Source organism: Dermacentor silvarum, chromosome 7, assembly GCF_013339745.2.
Source record: "Dermacentor silvarum isolate Dsil-2018 chromosome 7, BIME_Dsil_1.4, whole genome shotgun sequence".
NCBI classification, from domain to species: domain Eukaryota; kingdom Metazoa; phylum Arthropoda; class Arachnida; order Ixodida; family Ixodidae; genus Dermacentor; species Dermacentor silvarum.
The window spans coordinates 166,995,334-167,017,999 of NC_051160.1; the positions used below are offsets into that span (position 1 = coordinate 166,995,334).

The following is a 22,666-nucleotide window of genomic DNA, read 5'->3' on the forward strand; positions in this document are numbered from 1 at the left end:
TGCTCATTAAGTACAAGCCACGCGCTTCTGATAATCTCCCTCAATTCTGATAAACTTGCCATCTTGAAGTATGTAAGTTAATTATCAAGTGCCAGTCTTAGCAGTTTCCGTGTAAGCAATCAGCCTTTTGTTGTTGTTGTTGTTTTGAGAGAGAGACTCAGGTTACTCCCAGAGGTGATGGAATGTAATTTCTCGTCGTTTCATAGTGACGGAATACAGGCGCGTGTGTAAAGTTCTATGTTGGCTGTTTCGCAAACACAGCACGTATTTTGCACAGTGGCATTGGTACAAAGGCTTTTGGCCCACTCATTTTGGCGAATTCACTTTAAGTAAACTATCACATTTCTTCTTGGTTACCTTCTCTGAGCATTTTAAGAGCGAAGATTGTGAACCAAATTCTAGTTTATACTCTACGCTGCTTATATTGTATGCACTCAATACACCTACGCGTTACGGACTATCCAAGTGGCGACGTAGAGGTTAACAGCTCAGCCACTGCTTGGTACTCATTTTTTCGGAGCGCTTCCGCTTGTATTTATCGAAGCGTCCTCAAAAAAATGTCACGACGTTCTATCGGAAACGTACTTTCGCCATGACAGTTTCACAAGGGATAAATTCCCATACAACGCTTGAAAGGGCCGAATAAACAAGCGCGCGCATCGATTCTAATGCGGCTGCAGCGAGCCACTGGAGGGTTCAGCGCCGCGCCGGCCCGGTGAGGGGGAGAAATCCGAGGAGAATTGAGGAGGAAAGCGCGCGCGCGGGGGAGAGTGTCGCTACTTTCTAACATCAAGGGGCTTTAGCCCCCACCCAGTGCCAGCGCCGCTCCTTGGACGACTGACAAACTGTCGGTTTCCTCCTTTGCACTCCTCCCAAGAGAGGACGCACCCACCACACCCACGACATGGAGCAACCACACTGTCATCCTGACTATGCATGGCAATATTGCACTAGAACAGAGGGCAGTAGAAAAGGGGGTGGAATTGGTGCATTCATTCATAAAAGTATGAATTGGCAAAGGGTAAAACAGGAATGCAAGGAGAATTTATGGCTAAAAGGGAAAGTTGCAGGAGAGCAGACACTCCTTGGCTTTGTATACCTGTGGACAGGATCAAATGCCAAAGAGGAAAACAAAAAAATGCTGGAATGCATATCAAGTGACATTAATGAGCTAGGAGGGGTGCGAGATTATTATACTAGGAGATATGAACGCACACATAGAAGACATGGACGGGTACACAGACTCAACAGGCAACATGATTCTGGATATGTGTGAAATGCATGACTTAGTTGTATGCAACAGTAGTGAGAAGTGTGAAGGGCAGATAACATGGGAGGTAGGGAGCCTGCAGTCGACAATAGATTATGCACTAATGTCACATAGGATGCACGATAGGCTAAATGTAATGAACATAGATGAATATGGCTCCAGAAGTCTGGGTAGTGATCACAAACGTATTAAGGTGAGTTTTAGAAGAGAAATGAAAGTAGGGGGTAGGAGGCAAGATGAACAACCAGGTGGGATATTTTACTCAAAAAAGGAGCTTGAAATAGCAACCCAACAAATTGAAGTAATTTCATAGGATACAAAAACAGAATGGACATATGCAAATTTAACAGAACTATTTGAGCTAGAGCTTGCTAAGGTACGAGTCAGGCCAAAAGGGAACAGAAGACGTAAACCCAAGAGCTGTTGGGATGAGGAGGTTAAGAAGGCCATAGAGAAACGTCAGGAAGCATCCAGGGAACACAGATATTCAAAGCAGACGGGTGAACCAGAAGCTGATGTAGGCAGAAAATGGAATAACTTTTTAAACTGTAGAAGGGAAGCATCCCATTTGATCAATGAGAAGATCAGAAGAAAGTGGAGCCAATGGTTGTGAGAACCAAACAAAAAGGATAGAAAAGCAGCGAAGAAATGTTGGAAACATCTCAACTCCTTGAGTAATAAGACTAGCCTAGAGCAGAGGTTTATAGTTACAGCTCAAGGTGTTCGGCTAGAGGGAGATGAGGCAATGGAACATACAAGAACAATGATGACAGAAAAATTTAAAGAACGAAACATAGCATGTGCTCAATCAGGTGAGGATAGAGTAGTTAGTGCAGTGGCTCCACTGGCACAAAGCGAGTGGGAAAGGGCAGAGAAGAGGGTTCCTAGTAGCACGTCGACAGGTCCTGATGGCATCCCAATTATGTTGATAAAGACATTGGGCCCAAAATCTAAGAAAGCATTGAGAGGCAGTGAGCAAAATGATAATGGACGGTAAAGCCCCCGACTGGTGGAGACTGAGCAGGATGAGCATGATATTGTTACGGTGAGGAAAACAGACAATGTCGACGAAGGGGAAGAGGACGAAGTGGCAACAGACTCTGTGTTCTCAGCTGCTGTCTATCTCCTGTAAATACATTCTGTAAATAGTTTATACCCGTGACATTTTAGTGGAGGTGCGGGGTAATATCTTTAGTCAGAATTTGCTTTGTGAGCCCGAAATTCACCACAGGGAGATAGGTGCGATTGTCTTTGACTCTCAGTATTGTATGCGGGACAGTAACGTTGTGGCTGAGAACGATGGCAGTTATTGGAGCGGAGATGTAATCACCATCGGGAACTGGCATAGATGGCGCCGTTTCGATGTATTGCAAGGCCTGTGGTGGAACGGGAACAAAATCAGTCGGTCTCAGGCGAATTTCGTGAGGTGTTGTAGTATCGTCCAGCAGAGGCAGGTCAAGACGCACAGTACTTGAGGAACAATCGATGAGCGCTGAATGGGCAGAGAGGAAGTCGAGGCCTAGTATGAGGTCATGGGGGCATTGGTCAAGCACAGTGAAAAGGACGACAGTATGGCGGCCGGAAATGCTCACGCGTGCAGTACACAATCCGACCACGGCCACCATGCTGCCGTCGGCGATTCGTACGACCCGAGTAACGGCAGGCGTAACAATTTTCCTCAAATGGCGGCGAAGGCTGCTGGTCATAATCGATATCTGTGCTCCGGTATCTATGAGTGCTGTGACGGATGTGCCATCAACGTGGACGTCGAGAAGGTTACGTTTCGTAAACAGCGTCAAAGGAGGATTTTGCGGCGAATTCGACATTGCAGCACTACCCTATTTCAAGCAAGGAGAATGGATTAAACAGTCATTACCAGGACTGATGTATGCGGATGACATTGTACTTATGGCTTGCAGAGATTAATGGACATCTGTGGTACAGAGGGAGATAGCTTACGTTTGAAGTTTAGTAAAGAAAAGTCGGCAGTCATGATTTTTAATGATAATCAGGGCAGCGAGCATAGGATACAGGAGGTTACTCTGGAGGTGGTGGATAAGTACAAATATCTTGGAGTCTGGATAAACAATGGGGCTGAGTACCTAACGGAACATGAAAAATATGTAACGGCTAAAGGTAGCTGAAATGCAGCTGTGATGAAAAATAGGGCACTGTGGAATTACAATAGGTACGAAGTGGTGAGAGGGATTTGGAAAGGGGTGATGGTCCCTAGTTTGACTTTCGGCAATGCGGTCCTGTGCATGAGATCAGAGGTTCGAGCAAGGTTGGAAGTTAAGCAGCGAGGGGTAGGTAGACTGGCTCTGCGAGCACACGGAAATACACCAAATCAAGGGGTACAGGGTGACATGGGATGGACGTCATTCGAGGGCAGGGAAGCCAGCAGCAAGATAGAATTTGAGGAGCGATTGAGAGAAATGGCAGAAAAGCGGTGGGCAAGGAGAGTATTCAGTGCAAACCAGGAAACAGCGGTTAAGAAAAAGATTAAGGAAACAGAGAGGGGTCTGTGGAAAACAGGGATGCAGACGAAATCAGCACTGGGAACATACAGAACTTTCAAGCAAGAAATTGCCAAAGAAAATATCTATGATAATTCTAGGGGAAGCTCTTTGTTGTTTGAAGCTAGGACGGGAGTATTGCCGACTAAGACGTACCGAGTCAAGTACCAAGGTTGTTGTTGTTGTTGCCTCAAAACATGGCTCAAGGTATAGACACGTTGTGCTGTGCGTGTGGAGAAGAGGAAACGGCTGAATACCTCGTACTTTTCTGTACAGGGCTTAACCCTACAGTGCATAGCAACGGGGTAGATTTTTTCAAAGCATTGGGGTTTAAGGACAGTGAAAGCAAAGTAGACTTTAAGCGGGTAGAAATAACCAAACGGGGGTTATCTGATTGGTGGATAAAATCAAGGCAGGGGTGAAATTTTACCCACCACAAAGTACAAAATATGTTAATAGTCATTGCTAGGTGGCGTATGCCACCGCCCGATTGAAAGGGTTCAGCCTCATTCATCCATCCATCCATCGGCCCTCGCTCCCCCCGAGCGCGAGCGCCGCTCCCCGGATGCCCGGCGAACCGCGGGCCTCCTCCTTCGTGCTCTCCCGAAGAGAGGGCGCGCCCATCGACACCGCGGCTAGGGTGCCTAAAGTCCCTAAAAAAATTAAAGTAGCGCCATTCGTGTCGCCCATGCAGGCTCCTCCTCTCCCGCGTGTCTTGCAGATTGTAAATGGAGCCAGTTGAGGGGTGGCATGGCTGTTGGCCGAAAAGATGGGCTTGTTCAAATCTTTCCGCTAAACGGACTAGAGCGCTGCGGTCTAAAGCGATTCATTGAAAGAGTGTTCGAGAGATAAATACGGCAAGTATCATGCTTTGTAGACCAGTGAAATAATAAAAAACGCTTGCACTGCAAAAAACATCACCTCAAGCAAGCAATACTCGATGCGAGAGCCGACCGTTTGCTTGCGGATGCGCTCGGTGCTTACGCTCTCGATGGCAGCGCCACTATCGCCGTGTAAACTCGCCGGCGCTAAGAATCTGCAAGCTTTTCAAGCATGACGCACTAGCTTTTCTGAAGGTAGTGAAGGCGCCATTTTGTCTGTCCACTGCGTTGTTTATTTTTGGCACGGCGTGCGAGTGTTTTGTGGCGGGCGTTCCACCGTGCTCAAGTCTGGCGCGTTGGCCCTGCACGTGTCGCGATGCCGACCTGCTGTGCCCGCAGTTGCAAAAACAGGTACGAGAATGGAAAGAAGCTGTTTTTCCTTCCGCGAGGAAAAGAAAATGCCGTTCGGCGAGAATTGTGGCTACAGCGTATTCTGCGGACTGACTTGAACTCTGCGTCGTCGCGGCTTTGTGAGGTGAGTACGGGTGATCTGCCTTATCTTTTTGCTTGTATTTGTGCATCCAGTGCTGCGGTACATTCAGCTTGAGTCTCACGCATGGAGCGTGTATCCACGTCGATGGTAAATGTGCATGCCAGTTGCAACATGTGCCGTGTATACGCTGCCTATGGCTTCATCCAGAACTCATCCTCGAGTATGTTCTAAGTACATGTAATGCATACATACAAGTGTGCATCAAGTTTTGTTTATTCGCCTTCGTATACTTGAATTTTGACCACTGTGTAACTCCTTCGTGTGTGTGCAGCGAAGTCAATGGCGCATTATTGCGCTTAAGCATCAGCTCCAGCTCGGTGAGTATTCAGAAGCTGTGTGGTTGCATTAGCGATACGCAAAGTTAAATGGTGCGCATTTCTGCATCGTGTTCTAGTCTGGTCGGAAGAGAATGTGCCCAACAGTGCGTCGTCGTCGCTAAAGTCACTTTTTTTAAGCTTGCTGTTTTATTGCCGTGTAACAGTAGCCGCGAATATTCCCTTGCCCAGGACCACTTCTCTGCAAACCAATTTGAGCCGATACTGCTGAGGAAGTTTGGTACTAAGAAGTTGAAGAGAGACGCGACGCCTACGATCTTTAGTCAAGAGCATTTGCGAACGTCAGGTAAGCCAACCACGTTAGGAATTGCACAATGATTGTTCAGTTGAGGAAAAGGTAAGGACGCAAGCCACTTAGAAGAAAAAAAAACCAAGACGATGGGGTCTTCTACGCTTTACTTTTACGTGGGTTGCGTCCTAGCCTTTCCCTCAGCGTGAAGCAACTAGCTCAACAACGCGTTTTATCAAGTTTATAAATAGTCTTTTTAAGTACATGCATAAATAATTCTTGGCCTTCTATTAGTCTGAAACATGCCTTCGTTCTCCAATGAAAATGGTCTTGGTTGCCGTGCATCCCTGTTCCATTTCTCAAATGCCTCAGATCTTTGGTAGCTGAAACATGTTGGTTCTGTAAAGCTGAGAGATGGAGTAGATATTGTGTATAATTACTTTTTAATCAATTCAATCTGCGTACACCACATTCCTGTGCATATCTCGACAACGAAGTCTCAGATAAAACCTACCCACTTTTGGCCAAGGGTAATACGTGTTCATCACAGTTTCAAGGTATACGTGTATTGCTGGTACAGCAAAATTTTGCAACACATTTTGTCCATTGCTACGCATTAGCTTGGGCATTTGCACTCATAGTCTGCTAAATTCTGTACATATAGTGAATATAGTGCCTGCATGTCGAGGTATGTGGTTAAGTACATCTGACGACCTTTCACTGCATTTTTTATTCTCCAGAGTGCAATGACACACCCTTCCCATCTTCTGGCTTTGAGTTGTTACTAGCAGCAGCTGCTGCCGCTGATGGTGAGTTGATCGTTAAGCTCATCTCACGTCTTTACCACTTTTAGTTGTTGTAAGTACTCCATTTTTGTATTATGCAGTACACAAGGATACATGCTGCCCATCTTCTGGCCTTGATCTGCCACTAACACCGGCTGCTGTCGTTGATGGTGAGTTCTTACTGCGTTTATTTCTTATCATGTTTACAAGCGTGTTTTATACTTTTCTTGAATTTTCATAATTTGCAGCTTCTGGATCCAATAGTGATGGCACTCAATCAGGGCTAAGTTCTTCACAAGGTAAGATAGATTACACACAGGCTGCATGTAATCGAGGTATTGTAACAATCGTTGACTCACTTATTTTAGTCACATTTGGAAGGGTCTGCACAGATCCACAACATTTTGCTCGGTAATATAATATTTAGAAAATTGAAAGGATTGAAAGCATTGTCACTTGTGTGTGGGCACGCATCCTTAATACCGAAAATTACAATGTACTTGTGTGGTTTGTAGTTGCTCCAAGTAGCACTGTTTAATGCTTGGTTGCCACATTATGGTTCCATAGGGATAGTGGCCCTGTTCAATTTGTCTTGGCCTGTTTCAGGTCAGCCTGGCACCGATACAGCACCATCGTATTGCTCAGAAGGTAATGGCAGCCGCACACTGTTTCAAAATTTCAAATAATTTATTATTGCTGTAATGTACTTTCATAATTTTTTTCTTTTTGCCCCACAATAAATGTATGTATGTAATGTTGCAGAAACTCTTTCAAGTTCAGAATGTAACATACTGGTAGCTTGTTCCCCAGGTGAGTGCTGCCTCGATTTGTGTAGGCACATATTTGACAGATGTTTTCGTTGGTTTCAACGGTCATATGTGTGCAGATGTGGAAACCTCCCAAGGATCTTACTGCCAGGCATTTCCGGCTTTGACTGTGCCTGATGAGTGTGAGTGAAATATATGTTCATTACCATATGCATTGTTAAATTTTGGTCACTGACCATTTCTTGTTGGCAACTGTGCTGATTTACAGTTTTTGGGATATTGCTGGGCCTCATCATTTCTAATAATATTATTCTTCATTTACAGCCCAGCAAAAGGTTTGTGCATATTGTGGAGGAGTTCAGTCAGCTGAGGGCACAGCTAATGTCACTGGTAAGCGTTCAGTGCTGACTGTCTTCGGATGCTATGCAGTATACAGCCGAATACATACACATAAATGCTCTTAATGGGAAATTACATGCACACACGTAACAGGTTGATACAGCAAAAGCTCGTTAATTCAAACTCGGTTAATTCGAACTTACGGTAAATTCAAACTGACACCCTGGTTCCGGCACAGCGCTGTGTACTGTGGGGCAGAACTCAAAATAATTTGAACGAGTTGGTATCCACAACGGCTAAATTGAACTGGGTGCCCCTGACTTTCATCGGTCCTCGCAGAAGTTGGCTCGAAGTGATCACGTTTTGCAAAACCAAACCAAAACAAATTTATTCAGAGGCAATACAATGAAACAGCAGAGTTTTTCATCAGATGAGAATTTGGACTCTGTGCGGGAACTCTTAAGCAAGCTGCAAACGTTGCTCATGGAGTCAAGAAAAAGAAGTGCAAGCAAATGCAAATTACTGATTACGTTTAATCTTGTTTGCGTTAACTCTTCCATGTAAACAAACATATTTCGTGGCATAAATACGTAGCATCTTATATTTTGACATGAAGGCTCGCTGCTCACATGTATGCATGTCACTGCCTGTTTCTAACGTATCACTGACTGATCAATTAGTTATGTTTGCCATTAGAGCTCCATAAACTTAATTCATGAAATTGCCTGCCATGAACGTCTAGTATCGCAGAAAGACCAACCCCTGTCACTTCCTATTCGCTTTGTTTTGCAGGCAACAGTACAAGGAGCGGGGATGCTGATCCTTCAGTAGTAGCTGCCCTTCAGAAAAGAATAGCTACACTGGAGGACTGCTTGAAAAACATGAAGCGAAAAGTTAAGACACTGCAACAGCAGAAAAGCAGAGCAAACAATCGAAACAATGAACTGTCGCAAAACATCAGAAAGTACTTGTCACCAGATCAACTGCTAGGCATGGAGACTTCCAGTACGAGGGGGACACCATGGTCTACCGAGACTATACAAAAAGGCCTCAAGCTCCGTTTGGCATGCGGATCGAGAGGCTACAACACCATCAGGGAGCTTGCTGTACCTATTCCAAGTGAACGAACATTACAACGTCGTGTTCAGAACTACAAGTTTTCACCAGGAATTCTCCACAAGGTTCTGCAGTCCCTTGCTTTAAAGGTGAAATAATGGTGCAGCTGAATGTGTTTCTAGAAGAAAAACTCGGCCTAGTTCAGTGGTCTCAAACTCACCTCAGCCAGCGGACTGCAATCCCACAATTTTGGACCACAAGGGCTGGGGCAGTGAAGGTTGTAGAACCAGTAGGTGGAGGGGGGGGTGGGGCGTGCAAATTTTTAGCAAACGTTGCCATATTTGAAAAAGAAACCTTTCATATATCTCATATATGGGGCATTATGAAAGAACAACAGCACAAAAAGTCGAGAACCTTGTGTCGTGTCTTCCTTGGCCCTTGTATTTTATTAGCGATGTTTTTGCTTAATGATTAGTGTAAGCACTTGTTTCAACAGTATGCCTTCGGCAAAAGACAAAATTTTTTTACAGAGCCCTCCCCCCACCATAGCATGCCTCATATCATATTGCGTTTTTTGCGCGAAAAACCCTAAAAATTTATTGATAATCTCCTGTGTTGCCTGCGTCACTGTTTGCATGCCCTTCTTTCAATGCTCATTATTTTGCGCATTCTTAAGTTCCACTTCAAAGTTTTTGGTTTACTAGATGTTATGTTCACTTGCACAGAGTATAATCGAACAACCAGCAAAGATGTTGTGGAAAACAAGTGATGACTTCTGGGGAGGAGTGTCGCAGAAAATGTAAATTTCAAAACGTTTTTCTGGGTATTACTCATCATTTGAAAACACTTCTAGTACATTGTAGTTACAGCATCGCAAGACGTACCTACTACTGATATGCAAGTTACTGTGTGCAGCATGATTATTCTTGAAAAGCATTGTAATATTTTACGACTGATACATGTTGCATCTTTCAGATAACCACCATGGAGGAGCACGAGCGGCATGCAGTTTTGATGCTTGATGAAATTCAGCTGAGTTCAGGGCTTGCATTTGATCAAACGACTGGCACTATTTTTGGAAGGCCCACTTTACCACTGGTAGATGGTTCTCTGCCACATGCTGCAGTGCCAACACATGGACTAGTTTTTACGCTGGGTGGGGTTACAGAAAGATGGAAGCAGACAGTTGCTTATAATCTAACTGGAAACTCATTCAGCAGCACTGCAGTCAGAGAAAACTAGATTGCAATCATTCAAGAATGCGAAAAAATTGGGGTGCGTATAGATGCCGTCGTTAGTGATATGGGTGGCGGGAACATGGCCCTGTGGAGAGAATTTGGCATAGTTGCGGGAAAATATTCTGTGCCAAGAGTTTCATGTTCTCATCCTGTTGACCAGAATCGCAAGCTTTATTTTATGGCAGACTCCGCGCATTTGTTGAAGAACTTGAGAAACCACCTTACACGTGGGCAGTCCATTTTTCTGCCCGCAAAAGTGGTCAAGAAATATCAGCTGCCTTCGAGTGAAGTAAACCTTGAGCCGATTCAGAAGCTGGTAGAAATAGACTCTAAATTGCAATTAAACATAGCGCCGCACTTAAAACCATCCTTCTTGGACCCAGGACATTATGAAAAAATAGAAAGTGGGGCCTGCGTATTCATTGCTGAATCACGATACAGCAGCTGCACTACGTTTTCTGGTCCAACGAGGGGACTTGCCTCGAGAAGCGTTGACAAGAGCGTGGTTCATAGAAACCATTTATAGGTGGTTCAAAGTACTGACGTCACGTACAACGAAGCTTGCAATCAGCAAGTTGAGTGATCAAAGATATGAGGACACGCTAAGTTTCTTGAAGGACATGGTGTCTTTATTTCAACATTTAAAAATAGGCTCAACATCCAAACAAGTGTGGAAGCCTGTGCAGACAGGCATTATTTTAGTCTGCAAGGTTGCATTGGAACTGCAAGATTATTATCTTAATGAGAAGGGTTTCTTTTTTGTTTTGCTCAGCCGATTTGGCCAGGATGCCCTTGAGAATTTGTTCTCCACATTGAGGGCAAAGAATGCTGTACCAAAGGCTCTGCAGTTTCGTAGCGCCATTAGAGCGGCTACTTTGGCACAGTTCTTTCGCCCAAGTAGAAGTGGGAGCTATGCAGTTGACGATGCTCCTTCCCTAGTTGGTATCGAAAATTGCCACGAAGAAGCACCTAATCACAATGATGCAGAATCTGTTGAATTTCCCAATGACCTTTTGGATATTAGTGTTACGGAGCACGAATCTTTTATTTATTTAGCTGGATTTGTGGTGAAGAGTGTTGCAAAGCACACAGGGATTTGTGAGCAGTGCAAAACTGCCATGGTGTCTGATGACGCCAGTGCACTCACAAGGTTAAAATCATACACTGATAACTGTAAGCTAGTATCACCTACACCAGCCATTATTCATTTGCTTGAAACAGCGGAAAATATGTTTCGAGTGAATGGCAACAAGCTTCTGTGCAATGAAGTAACGGTTGCTCAACTGGTTGCCGCCACTAATGACATCGTGCTAGCTGTGAGTTGTTTTCCATCTTGCCACAACACGCAGGAGAGGTTGTTAAGAGCATTTTTTAAAACTAGAATTCACATTTTTCTGCGGAAAGAGAATCTCCTGCGTGAAGCTGAAGAAGCTAAAAGTGCCAAAGCAGGCAGCCGTAGCATTGGAAAGCAAGCTGCTACAACCAATGTAAAATAGTGTGTATGTATCGTTTCTATCGTTTTCTCCAGCTGTTTTTCTGTGATGCATATCGTGCCGACGTGATGTGGTCATCTTGAGCAGTTGCATGGTGATCTCTTCAGGTTGGGGGCTGTTGGCCCTATTGGCCTGTGACCATGTTTCAGGTCAATGATTGTACTTTGCCTATCACGTCTGTTTTGTTAAGCCTTTCACAAATATGTCCTATCTTATGCCTGTATATCTGCATAATATGTTTCTTTCATTTTTCCAGTTAGGGTTTTCCTCACCCATATCCTATTCCTGCTTCCAAAAGAGTTGCGTTATGTTCATAAAGGTGTCTGCCAGAAATTGCGTCCACTTGATAGTTGCGTGTGCCATCACTTTGCATGTATAGCATTTGCATGCATTTGCATGTATTTGCATGTATAGCAACATATCACTGTTTACAAAAATGTCATTTAATTTATTGTATACACTGCATAATGTTAAATGTATCATTGAGACAGTACTGAATTGTTTCGTAAAATGTTGAATAAAATCCGATGTTTTGTACCTGTCGTATTTTTTTGGTTTTCATAAAATTGACTGCACTTGAACTTCTGGCATTTAGAGCAAGAAAGTGAGATTACCGAAGAGGGTTTCCAAATGGATAACAGGTCGCTTGGTTCGATGAACGTATTATGTGCTATTATGATAGCGTGTGCATGCACTTTTCATGCCATGAAATGGCAATGTATAGGTGTGTTCAATGCCACCGCATTTATTTGTATTTATGCCAGTGAAGACTTTGGTGTGGTGAATGCGGAGTGCCCAAGAGCTGGTATTGGTGTGGTGATTGCGCAGTGCCCAAGACCTGTAAAACATTACTTCAAGAGAAGTGTATTACAGCCTGATTAATGTGGTTGAACACATGGACAAAGAGTGAACTTCATGGATCATAAGACAAAAACGGCAGAAATTTCATGAGATCAGGAAAACATGAGGCACGGTGTTGCACTACCTCATCTGTGCCCTTGTGAAGTGCGAGCTGTTCTTGGCCTTGTGGGAACTAACCAAATAGCTTGAGATGTGTTACTCTGGGTGATTATTAATTTTTTAGTTATTGTCTTTTATGTGTCAATTAAAGAAAAAGCATGCACGAGAACACTAGGTAGAAACTTTCATTGGACATGTGCTGGACTAACAACTGAAAGTCTACTATTAGAATGTGAAGTTTTACTGCAATCGCATGCCAGTGCGGTCGAGCTGCATGCACACCTTCGTATTCTGATGTTTAGACACCTGTCGAGTAGATTGAACTCGCAAATGTTGACAGATGGAACAGAAATTTAGCTGCTGGAGAGATATGTTAAAAAGCAGCCTGCGCGCACGAACGTAAACTTCTTGTGTGTTTATTGCCTCAAGACCATATATGTTGCTTCCCCAGCTGCTGTTTCTTCTTTTTTTAACATAAACCAAGTCACGCACTTGTACACTAAGCTACGCTTCAATATATCATTCATACGGCCTGTTAACACGGCGCGCCCGCGTCTGTCATTGCACGCGCAAGACTTGCTGTAGTTGGTCAAAATGGTGTAGATCGAATTATGCGAACACCACTTAAGCTCACAGGCCGAAGAAAGAATCTGTATGCCCATGTAACCTGATTTTGTCTGCACTAACCCGTAGGAATACATACACAAACTAGTCCATGCACTCGCTTCATGCAGTTGCCGGTAAACTCGACCTAATATGCTCGCGGCGTCAACGTAGCATCTGCATCTAACCGTCGGCTGTGCACGCCACTGTAGCAAATATCGCTGTCGCGAACATTTAACCAAGGAGAGTGCGCCAGACAGAATCAAAGATGCTTTCGTGCACGTTTCTCTGCAGTTGTAAGGATGGCTTTAGCATAAAAACGACACCTCGCACAAAACACTTGTTTCAAAAACACGAAGCGATCCATTGCCCGTTTTCTGTCACGTAGCTTTCTATTCCTTCGAATCGACCAACGAATCGCCGCGTAGTCTCATCGCATTATAACTATGCCAAGAATTGTTCGCTGCATTTATCAGCGATGAATGAAATGTAAAGAAAGTGTACCGGTTACGAAATACTGGCAACGCCGCACACACGCTGAAATATCTACAGCGAATCCCGGGACGATCACCGCCGAAGACCCGCGAAACGAGCGCGCGTTCCACAGACGACACCGGCGTACCGTTCGCCGAGCGGCTGCCCGAGCGCGGCCGCGCGCCGCTTTCGCTTTCGCGTCCGTAGTTTCCTCCTGGACGCTGTAGGGGCGCTGCTGCAGCTGCTGAGAGAGGAGGCAGAGGCGAAGGGGTGCGGTTGGCGCTACTTTATTTTTTTAGGGATTTTAAGGGTGCCTCGATGCCAGCGCCGCCGTTCAGGGTGGAGACAACCCCGCTGGCGCCGCCATATTGAATCACACGAGCTGAGACTCAGCTACGCTTGCGTTCATAAATGGTGTTACTCGCGGCGCACTTCCATGTGCTTTGCCTTGATGAGGATTTTTTATCGGTATCGCATCGGCACATCTTTAAAACCAATAGCCGTCAACCCGTCGAAGGTCGAAGACGTAAATGTATGGCGCCGGGAACATACCCCAAGTTGCTTAACTCAATCACATTTAATATGCCGTGTGTATGTTTAAAATACGCACTATTTTTTGCGCTTCGATGCTTGGTATATAAGGTTTGCGACCCCCTGTGTGTAGAAGTTTTTCTTTTTCGCTGTTGTATTTTGGTTTACACCTCACGCCTCCTTTACCGTAGCCAGCCACTCGCGCACGGCGGTTAGTTTCCCTTGCGTTGCGCGTGCTCTTCGCGTTCGTTGCAATTATTTGACGATATCTACACGCAATTTAGCTTTTTTTTGCCCACAGAACTGTGTGCTGACAGGATTAAGCTGGTGTAAAAATAACTGCGATGTGAAAATAAGGTTTAGTTAGTGCTGTAGAGAAAAATGTAACGTAACTTGTCTGTCTCAATCTTGCGTAGTACACACAAGAAACCAAACGATGCACAAAATACATTTACTTGGTAATGTCTAGTACAGTCAATCATGAAATAGCATCAAAATCAAAAAATCATGAAATGTACATGAAAAATTATATGTACTTTGTGGCGCCTGAAGGTTATGTTGAAAGACGAGATAAAAAAATTCGCAAGGTAGGCTCGACACACACAATTCTGGATAGGGAGAGTTTTTATTTATTTATTTATTTATTTATTTATTAGTACCTCAAATACCCCTTTCGGGGTTTTACATGAGGGGTGAGCATATCTAGTAGGTACATTGTCGATGAATGCCTTGAACGATGAATGATTGGATTGGTGCACCGCATCGGCAGGTAGATGATTCCAGTCTTTCGCTGTCTGTACGAAGAAAGAGTTAAGATGAGCGGCGGTGCGAGCTGGGGGGGGGGGGATAAACAGCCTTTGAATGGCTATGACGGGATGAAGTTCGATGCGCAGGTAAGATGTCGGTTTGGTGAGGCGACGAGTGATAAAACTTGTAAAAGAGACATAGCCTTGCTGTTTTGCGGCGGTGCTCGAGGGTTGGAAGGTTCAGAGATGACTTAAGTTTAGTGACGCTAGTGTGGTAAGAGTAGTCGGAGTGAATGAACCTTGCTGCGCGATTCTGTATAGATTCTAGTGCTGTTGCCAGGTTAGATTGGTATGGGTCCCACACTGAGCATGCGTATTCAAGTTTGGGTCGAACAAATGTTAAATATGCTAGTAGTTTTACTGAAGGGGGAACAAGACGAAGATTACGGCGCAGGTAACATAAAACACGATTGGCATCATTGCTGATGTTGCAAATGTGTGAAGACCAACCGATGTTACTGGATAGGTTAACACCTCGGTACTTATAAGAAGTGAAGGCACATAGTTCAGCACCAGCGATAACGTATTTAGCTGAAATAAATGATTGGCGATGGTGGAAAGTAAGTAGCGACGTTTTCTTGACGTTGAGAGACATTAGCAAGTTATTACACTATGTTTCAATGATGTTAAGGCCGGACTGGAGTGAACGAGAATCAGCGTCGTTAGTAATAGGACGATATATTACGCAATCATCAGCGAACAAACGAATGGCTGGTTCAGACCATGTTATACCGGGAAGGTTAAAGTCACCTAAGAGGAGTAGTTGCGCATGACTGAATGACGTCGAAACAGATTGTAGTGCCTCGTGGAAGTGAATATTGAAGGAAGCATCTGCGTCGGGGGTTCGATAGCATACACCGATAAGAATTGGTTGGTATGAAGAACTGCACAAAATGAATAATATTTCTAGAGGTGAAGTGATATCAACAGCCGAGCAACATAGGCTGCGATGGGCAGCTATCAGGACACCTCCTCCGCGTTTGCCTATACGATCCCGCCTGAAAATATCAAAATCTTGGAGGAATAAGTTAAGTTCTGTGTTATCGACGGTTGAATTAAGCCATGTTTCTGTTAGTACTAGGAGCTTACAATCTAAAGAATCAATGAGGCTACGAAGTGTTTCGCGCTTGGGCAGCAAGCTTCTTATGTTAGTATAAATAAATGATACAGGGACGCTATTTGGCTTTGCAGTAGTGCGCGATGGTAGCTATGAAGTTGATACGACCCTGTTCGTAGCGTTATCGTACTTGTAAGGTCTGTTTTCCATGATTAGTTTATCATACCGAAGTTTAAAAGGTTTCTGCTGGGACTTGCCGAACTCGATTAGTTGTTCACGTGCATGCCCAGTGTTAGATGAGTAGTCTTCTGATATGCTATGGTTGGACCCTCTTGGTTGTTTAGCGTTTGAAAGAATATTTTGTTTCACTTTGAAATGTGCTAACTTGACAATTATAGGTCTATTTCTGTTAGTGTTGTACTTGCCAATTCTGTGGATCTAAGGGGCCCAATTTGATATTAAGTTTAGAATTGCAAAGTTCCGCAATCTTGCTTTCCGATTCTTGCCATGTTTCCCACTCACTATCAGCTACGCCAAAAAACATAAGGTTAGACCAACGGGCCCGATCTTCTGAATCGTTAAGTCGCGATGATATGTCGGAAATGGCTTTAGTGTTCTGGTCTACAACTGTCTTGACGCAACTAACTTCGGCCTTCAGTGCAGTTATGGAGAAAACATCGTCTTCAATTTTTGTCAGTCGCCTCTTTATGTCGTCAAAAATTTTCTCGTTCTGCGATAGTTTGGCGCGGATTGATTTCATTTCGTTTAAGAGAGACGCCTGACCTGACCTTATCTCCTCCAATGCTTCCATTATGTTGCAGGATGCCTGCGTCGAACTGGAACGGGTGTTGGGGCCGGGATTCGATTCTACGTCGCCAGAAAGTGCGAGAAGTTGTAGCATGATAGACGTGCAGTCGCGAACAATGGTAACGCAGTAGCCTGGGCTTGGCAGCACTAGCAAAGCGGAATAGCGGGAACGACGCGCATAAATGGTGCAATGATTTGTTACCTGTAAGGTGAAAAGGCGCCGGACGTCAGTGAACCGCATTGTCGTAGTGCCACCAAGCCCACACATGAGCGCGAGGGGGAGATGTGTTTTATGCGTGAAGGTTGATGTCTGTGCCGATGCGTCGGCTGATACACAGCAGCATGAAGACGATAAATGCGGTAGATTTCCGGTCAAGCGCGGTGCGGCGCAGTAGTCGTGGCTTGTTTCGGTTTCGGGGCACTGGTGGGTAGACGAAGTTGGTCCAGCTGTATCGCTAGCGCGTTGAAGGTAGGGCGAGCCTACCCCTCCTGCGATGGCGTACGGCAGGCTGTAGACGTGAGGCGGTATGTAGTGGTGGTCAGGATTGGTATTTCCTGTCACACGATTCAGCAGGCTCCACCAGGCAGGTGTATCCCGTAAGCCAACACACCGTAAGGCGGGCGTGCCCGTAGACTTCGTGGTGGCTCCAGGAGAACAGCAGGTGCCAACGGGAAAGCAGGAAACTGTGAGCACTTGTAAGGCGAAAAGGCGCCGGACGTCAGTGAACCGCATTGTCGTAGTGCCACCAAGCATGGTTTCAGAATGGCGCAACAAGGAAGACGAAAAGACGAAAGAACACACGAACACAAGCATACTGAAGCCGTTGATGTACTTACATGACCCCCCCCCCCCATATAATTTATTCATTCATGGGGAGGGGGGTTCAAGTGAGTCCATCAACCTTATTACACACAATATAAATCGAAAACAAGAATACAAACAAGAAAACGCAACCGCGGGTAATATTAATCAAGATATCCAGCCAGAATACATCAGCTACCATCGAATACGTCGCATCAGCCAAACACATCAATGGCGAGTACAGAACATTTTATAAATAACCATTAAACGCTGATAACTACATTGAAAAAATAAACAACACTGCATACATATCGCGTACAAAAACCGTAAATGAGACTAAGACAGTCAAATACAGATTAGCAATGTTTTTCACTTCGAAAATATAGTCCATGATGATGTAGGGCTGTTGACTTTAACAGACGGCGCCCATCCTGTCGATTTCCCTCGCACTGGTCCTCTTCAAAGTGTTTCTAAGTACAAGTAAAACAACAAAAGTGATTATTGATATGAAAGGTTGCCTTGTAAATACAGAGAACCCATTACAGTTCTTCAAAATAAATTTTCGCAGAAGTAATGCTGTATTACCTCGCTTCACACGTTTCGAAGAAATGCACAGGCTACAACAGACACCATGCCAGAAAGCGCCGACACATTTTGGTCCCATGATGCCCCTTAACTCTACTACAGCTGGGCATACCGTGCACAGGCATTAAAAGACCGTCATAGTACCCACTACGATCGGGAATGAGCACGAATGACCATCAGCTTACGAGCACCACGCTACAAATATATTCGTCTAAAAAATAAGCTATATAACGTAACAACCTGAGATCCGCAAGATATCTGCTCAGAAAACAGAGAAAATCACAATGCTTCGCTTGCCACGTATACAACAGCCGCTCTCCCCAGAAGAAGCACTGCGTTCTTTAGTCCCAAATAACCAGTAGCGAAAAAAGAAACTGAGGAAAAAAAGAAACAAGAGACACACGATGTGTGCTTCCGTGAAAAAGTGAAATAGGTGGTTTACATGACAGTATGTAGCTAATGTAAGACTATTTCGCGGCGAACCATTTTCGTCAGTCCTTAAAATAAGGGTACTACTCGCATAGACTGCGCCGATCAAAACGGCAAAATCCTATGCGACGCGCGCTCGCAAACCATAGGCTACTCAGACAGCATCGGTGCAGTGCTTAGTTCGTGAGCGAACGTAGGTACGTGAGCGAGGATCAGAGAATACTTTCTTATTTAAATGAAAATGGCGGTGCGATAGTCTAAACTTTCTTGACACTTACCTCGCAAATGTAGGAGTTATCCGTTGCCTTCCAGTGATACCGCTTTACTTGGGCTTCCGATCTCTTCCTTCGCTCTGGGTCCCGGGGAAGCGTAAACAACGAAGCCCTTTACGCGTCGATCCGGTGCACTTGGGAACGCAACAGCCCGTCATGTCGACTCGATGCACTTGACAAGCTTGCCATTCATGCGGCTGAACACTGTCCAGCAAGTAGAAGCGGCAGCGAAGCATCCGCGCGCACTGTGTCTCGAACTAAGCACCGGCACCAAGCAATCGCAACCGCTCGCTGTGATTCAAGATGGCGTCGCAGCGAGAAAGCGGCGGCGCGGGGGCGGTCAAAGGATGGCACCACCCTGAACGGAGGCGCTGGCATCGAGGCACCCTAGGCACCCTACACCGCCGCCGCCGGTGAGAGGTACGTTCGATTCGCCTGCACCGCCTGACCAGTTCACGAGGTGCTGCACCCTGTCATTCGTTTCAGCGGTGCAGAAATGACGTCTGCTGAACCACGCCGTTCGTTTCAAAAGGTGCAGGAAAGGTGCAAGGCTGGTTCATGGTTTTGCTGCACCCACTCCACTGTCGGTGCCGCCTTGGTGCAGGCGCGTGGCAGAAGCGCAGCAGACGACACTGCACCTGGGCGCGATCTCCGTTAAAACCCCGCTTACGCACGTCTAATGTATCTACGCAAGTGTGGTGTGTATTTACGCCCCAGAAGGCGATCATACCTGTAGTTCAGGACCTCTCAAACTTACGCACTCCATGCATATAAGTCGGACATAACGTAACGCCGTCACCGCGTCTGTACCTTGACATTCGTTTTGAGTGTCGCGCTGTGCCTGCACCACAGAAATCGAACTGCACAATTTCTGAACTTCTCGTGAACCACCGTGAAGTGGTTCACAGTGGTGCAGGCGAATCGAACGGACCTGAGGATTGCGAGACCCCCTAAGAGAATAAAAAAATTGCTGGAGTGGAGTGAGCGCTCTCGAGGTGAAGCCAGCGCCGCCATGTTGTGGGTAGAAAGCTCGGCTCGGCTACAGGGGCTAGCTCGGCTGGCTCGGTGGCTGCCAGTTCGCCTTCAGCGACGGTGGATTGCGGTTCGCGCGCCTATTTTTCCCCGACAAGTGTGTCTCTGCAGAGCATTCGTATGCGTGCGGCTCGATTGAAGCGAGCATGGTGCAATCCTGCGTAGCGTATGGGTGCACAAATCGGGTGAACGCTGCTTCCAAGATCTCATTTCACAGGTGCGTACTGAAAGCACGTAGTGTTTACGCGGTCTGGTAATACGGCTGATTCGTGTTTTTCATTGGCAGGCTTAAGGAATTAATTTTTGGAAATTATTGGCAAGTTTCCAAAAGATGCCGATACAAGGAACCTATGGGAGCGAACTGTGCATCGTGAACGCTGGAAACCGGCAGATAAAGATCGTCATTGCTCTGCGCACTTTGATCCTGCGTGCTTTGACCGGACCGGACAAACAACAAGATTGAAAGCGGGAAGTGTGCCTACTTTGTTCCCTGCTTTCCCTGCCCACCTCCAGGCACCGGTATGCATCGGAACTCCGCAGATTTAGTGATCTGACATCGAGGAGACTGTAATGACATAGACATATCTCTTCTTTCGTGTCCTGTCGACGTGACTGTATTGTTGCGCGTGTCTTCGCGTGCTTTTCGTTCCGTTCGCTCGTTTACAATATCGCTCCACACACGATTCGCGCGTGATCATCGTCGCATGTTCCTGAACATACTTTCGTGAATACATATGCATGTATTCATATTACGTGCAATAATTGAAGTATATATGTAATTCTAGAAATAGTTAATTGCCACTATGTGCTTATTTCAGGTTAAAAGGAAGCGACCAGCACCAAAGCCCCGAGGATGCAGTCTTGCTCAGGAGCAAGAGGCCCTAAATACTGACGACCATGTCACTGTATCGCCATCAAAGCAGTGGTACAAGACGAAGTTGCAGGAAACAGAAGACGAACGATTGCACCTGAAGAAAAAATTAAAACGTTGCAGCAGAACAAACGAAGGCTGACACAAAAGAAAATCACCGCTGAAGAAATTATTAGAGGCATCCAAGAACAGAAGCTTTTGTCAGAAGAGGACTCCAAGATGTTTGATGCAGCATTTTCTCCTGACATACAACTACTGCTTCACCGGGCACGGACAGACACGGGAGGTAAATACCCTCCGGAGCTGCGAACGTTTGCACTGACTTTACATTTCTATTCACCAGCAGCCTATGAATTTGTGGGATCAAAGTTTAATGACGCCCTCCCTTCACAGCGCACAATCAGAGAATGGCATAGGTCTGTTGACGGCCAACCAGGCTTTACATGTGAAGCATTTTCTTTCTAGGAGAAGTTGGTTAAAAGCCGCTCTGAAATTCTCTACTGCGCTCTGATTGTCGGTGATATGTCTATTAGAAAACACGTTGAACTTGTCGGAGACAGGCTAGTTGGCTACGTTGATTTTGGAGCGTCTCTTGATGATGACAGCCTTCCTGAAGCCACAAATGTTTGTGTGTATATTGTTGTTGGCATAAACATGAGGCTGAAAATTCCAGTCGGTTACTTTCTTGTCCAATCACTCACTGGTTCTGAGAGGGCTGAACTAACAAAACAATGCATTGAACGACTGGAATCTGTAAAAGTTCAAGTTGTCAGCCTAACGTTTGATGGTGGGTCATCAAATTTCACTATGGCGAAATGCCTTGGTGCAGAACTCAAGCCTGATCCTGTCGAGTTCTCCACATCCTTTAAAAACCCAGTTGACGAGTCAAGGGATGTGCATATCCTGCTTGACGCATGTCACATGATTAAGTTGATTAGAAATTCACTGGCAACAATGCCTTAAATCACTGATGTTGGTGGAGACCACATAAAATGGGCTTACATAAAGGCACTGGAGGCTCTACAGCGCGAGGAAGGGCTCCGCCTTGGCAATAAGCTAACTAAGGTGCATATGCAGTGGGAGAAGCAGAAGATGAAGGTACGCCTCGCAGTTCAGGCACTCAGCGCTTCAGTCGCAGACGCTCTTGACTTTTGCAAGCAAACACTGAAACTGCCGCAATTTAGAGGTGCAGGTGCCACGGCGAAGTTTGTGAGGGTGTTTGATCATCTTTTCGATTTGCTAAATTCCAGAAATCCGTTTGGAAAATCGTACAAAGCACCTCTTCGAAAGCAAAATGAGGCTTGTTGTAAGCCATTTTTTGCCGATGTACATCAGTGGTTTGAAAGATCCATTTGGTCGATCACTTTTGCAAGGAACGAAGAGGACAGGATTTGTGGGTTTTCTTGTGCGTATACAAAGCACAGAAGTTATCTTCAAGAAACTCGTTCATGAAGGTCAGCTTAACTATCTTATATATATCCTTTTTTATATCCTCCTAGGAGACCCCTGCTGAGTCGTCTGCTACGCCAGACGCTCGCGACGTGGCCGAGTTGATGCCGATGGTGCTCGAGCATAATCCCCATGCAGGCTCAACCCCAGCCGGCCCGACGCAGCACGGCTACACCAACCCTGCGGCGGTATTCCTGAAGGGCTCTCCCCGCCACACTCCCACAGCTAAACGAGAGGAAGAAGAAGCAGAAGGCTGGGAAAACCCCCGCCTCCAAGCAGGTTTCCCCTCTAGCTGCTCCTCCGGCCTCGAAGTCCTCACAGGCGAGCACAGGCACTGCCACCAAGACGGCTGTACACGCCCCCCCCCCCACTCATGCACCGCCAGCTGAGGGCTTCCAGCTAGTGTTGTGCAAGGCCGATCGCCGCCGCGCAAGGGCACCGGTGAGTGCTGCCATCCCGGTGGACCCTGCCGCCATCGGCACAGGCGAACACAGGCACTGCCACCAAGACGGCTGTACACGAGGCCCCCCCACTCATGCACCACCAGCTGAGGGCTTCCAGCTGGTGTTGTGCAAGGCCGATCACC

The 22,666-nt window shown here is 45.8% G+C and overlaps 1 protein-coding gene across 1 annotated transcript; it reads left to right on the plus strand.

Annotated features, from left to right (window-relative positions):
* Positions 1–4,884: 4,884 nt before the first annotated feature.
* Positions 4,885–8,952, plus strand: LOC125947050 (uncharacterized). The gene is made up of 10 exons (XM_049671365.1): positions 4,885–5,142; positions 5,667–5,781; positions 6,465–6,533; positions 6,611–6,679; positions 6,758–6,808; positions 7,116–7,157; positions 7,272–7,319; positions 7,396–7,458; positions 7,601–7,666; positions 8,408–8,952. Exons 1-10 carry the CDS (start codon positions 4,984–4,986, stop codon positions 8,827–8,829), a joined length of 1,104 nt encoding a protein of 367 aa, XP_049527322.1. The 5' UTR covers positions 4,885–4,983; the 3' UTR covers positions 8,830–8,952.
* Positions 8,953–22,666: the final 13,714 nt, after the last annotated feature.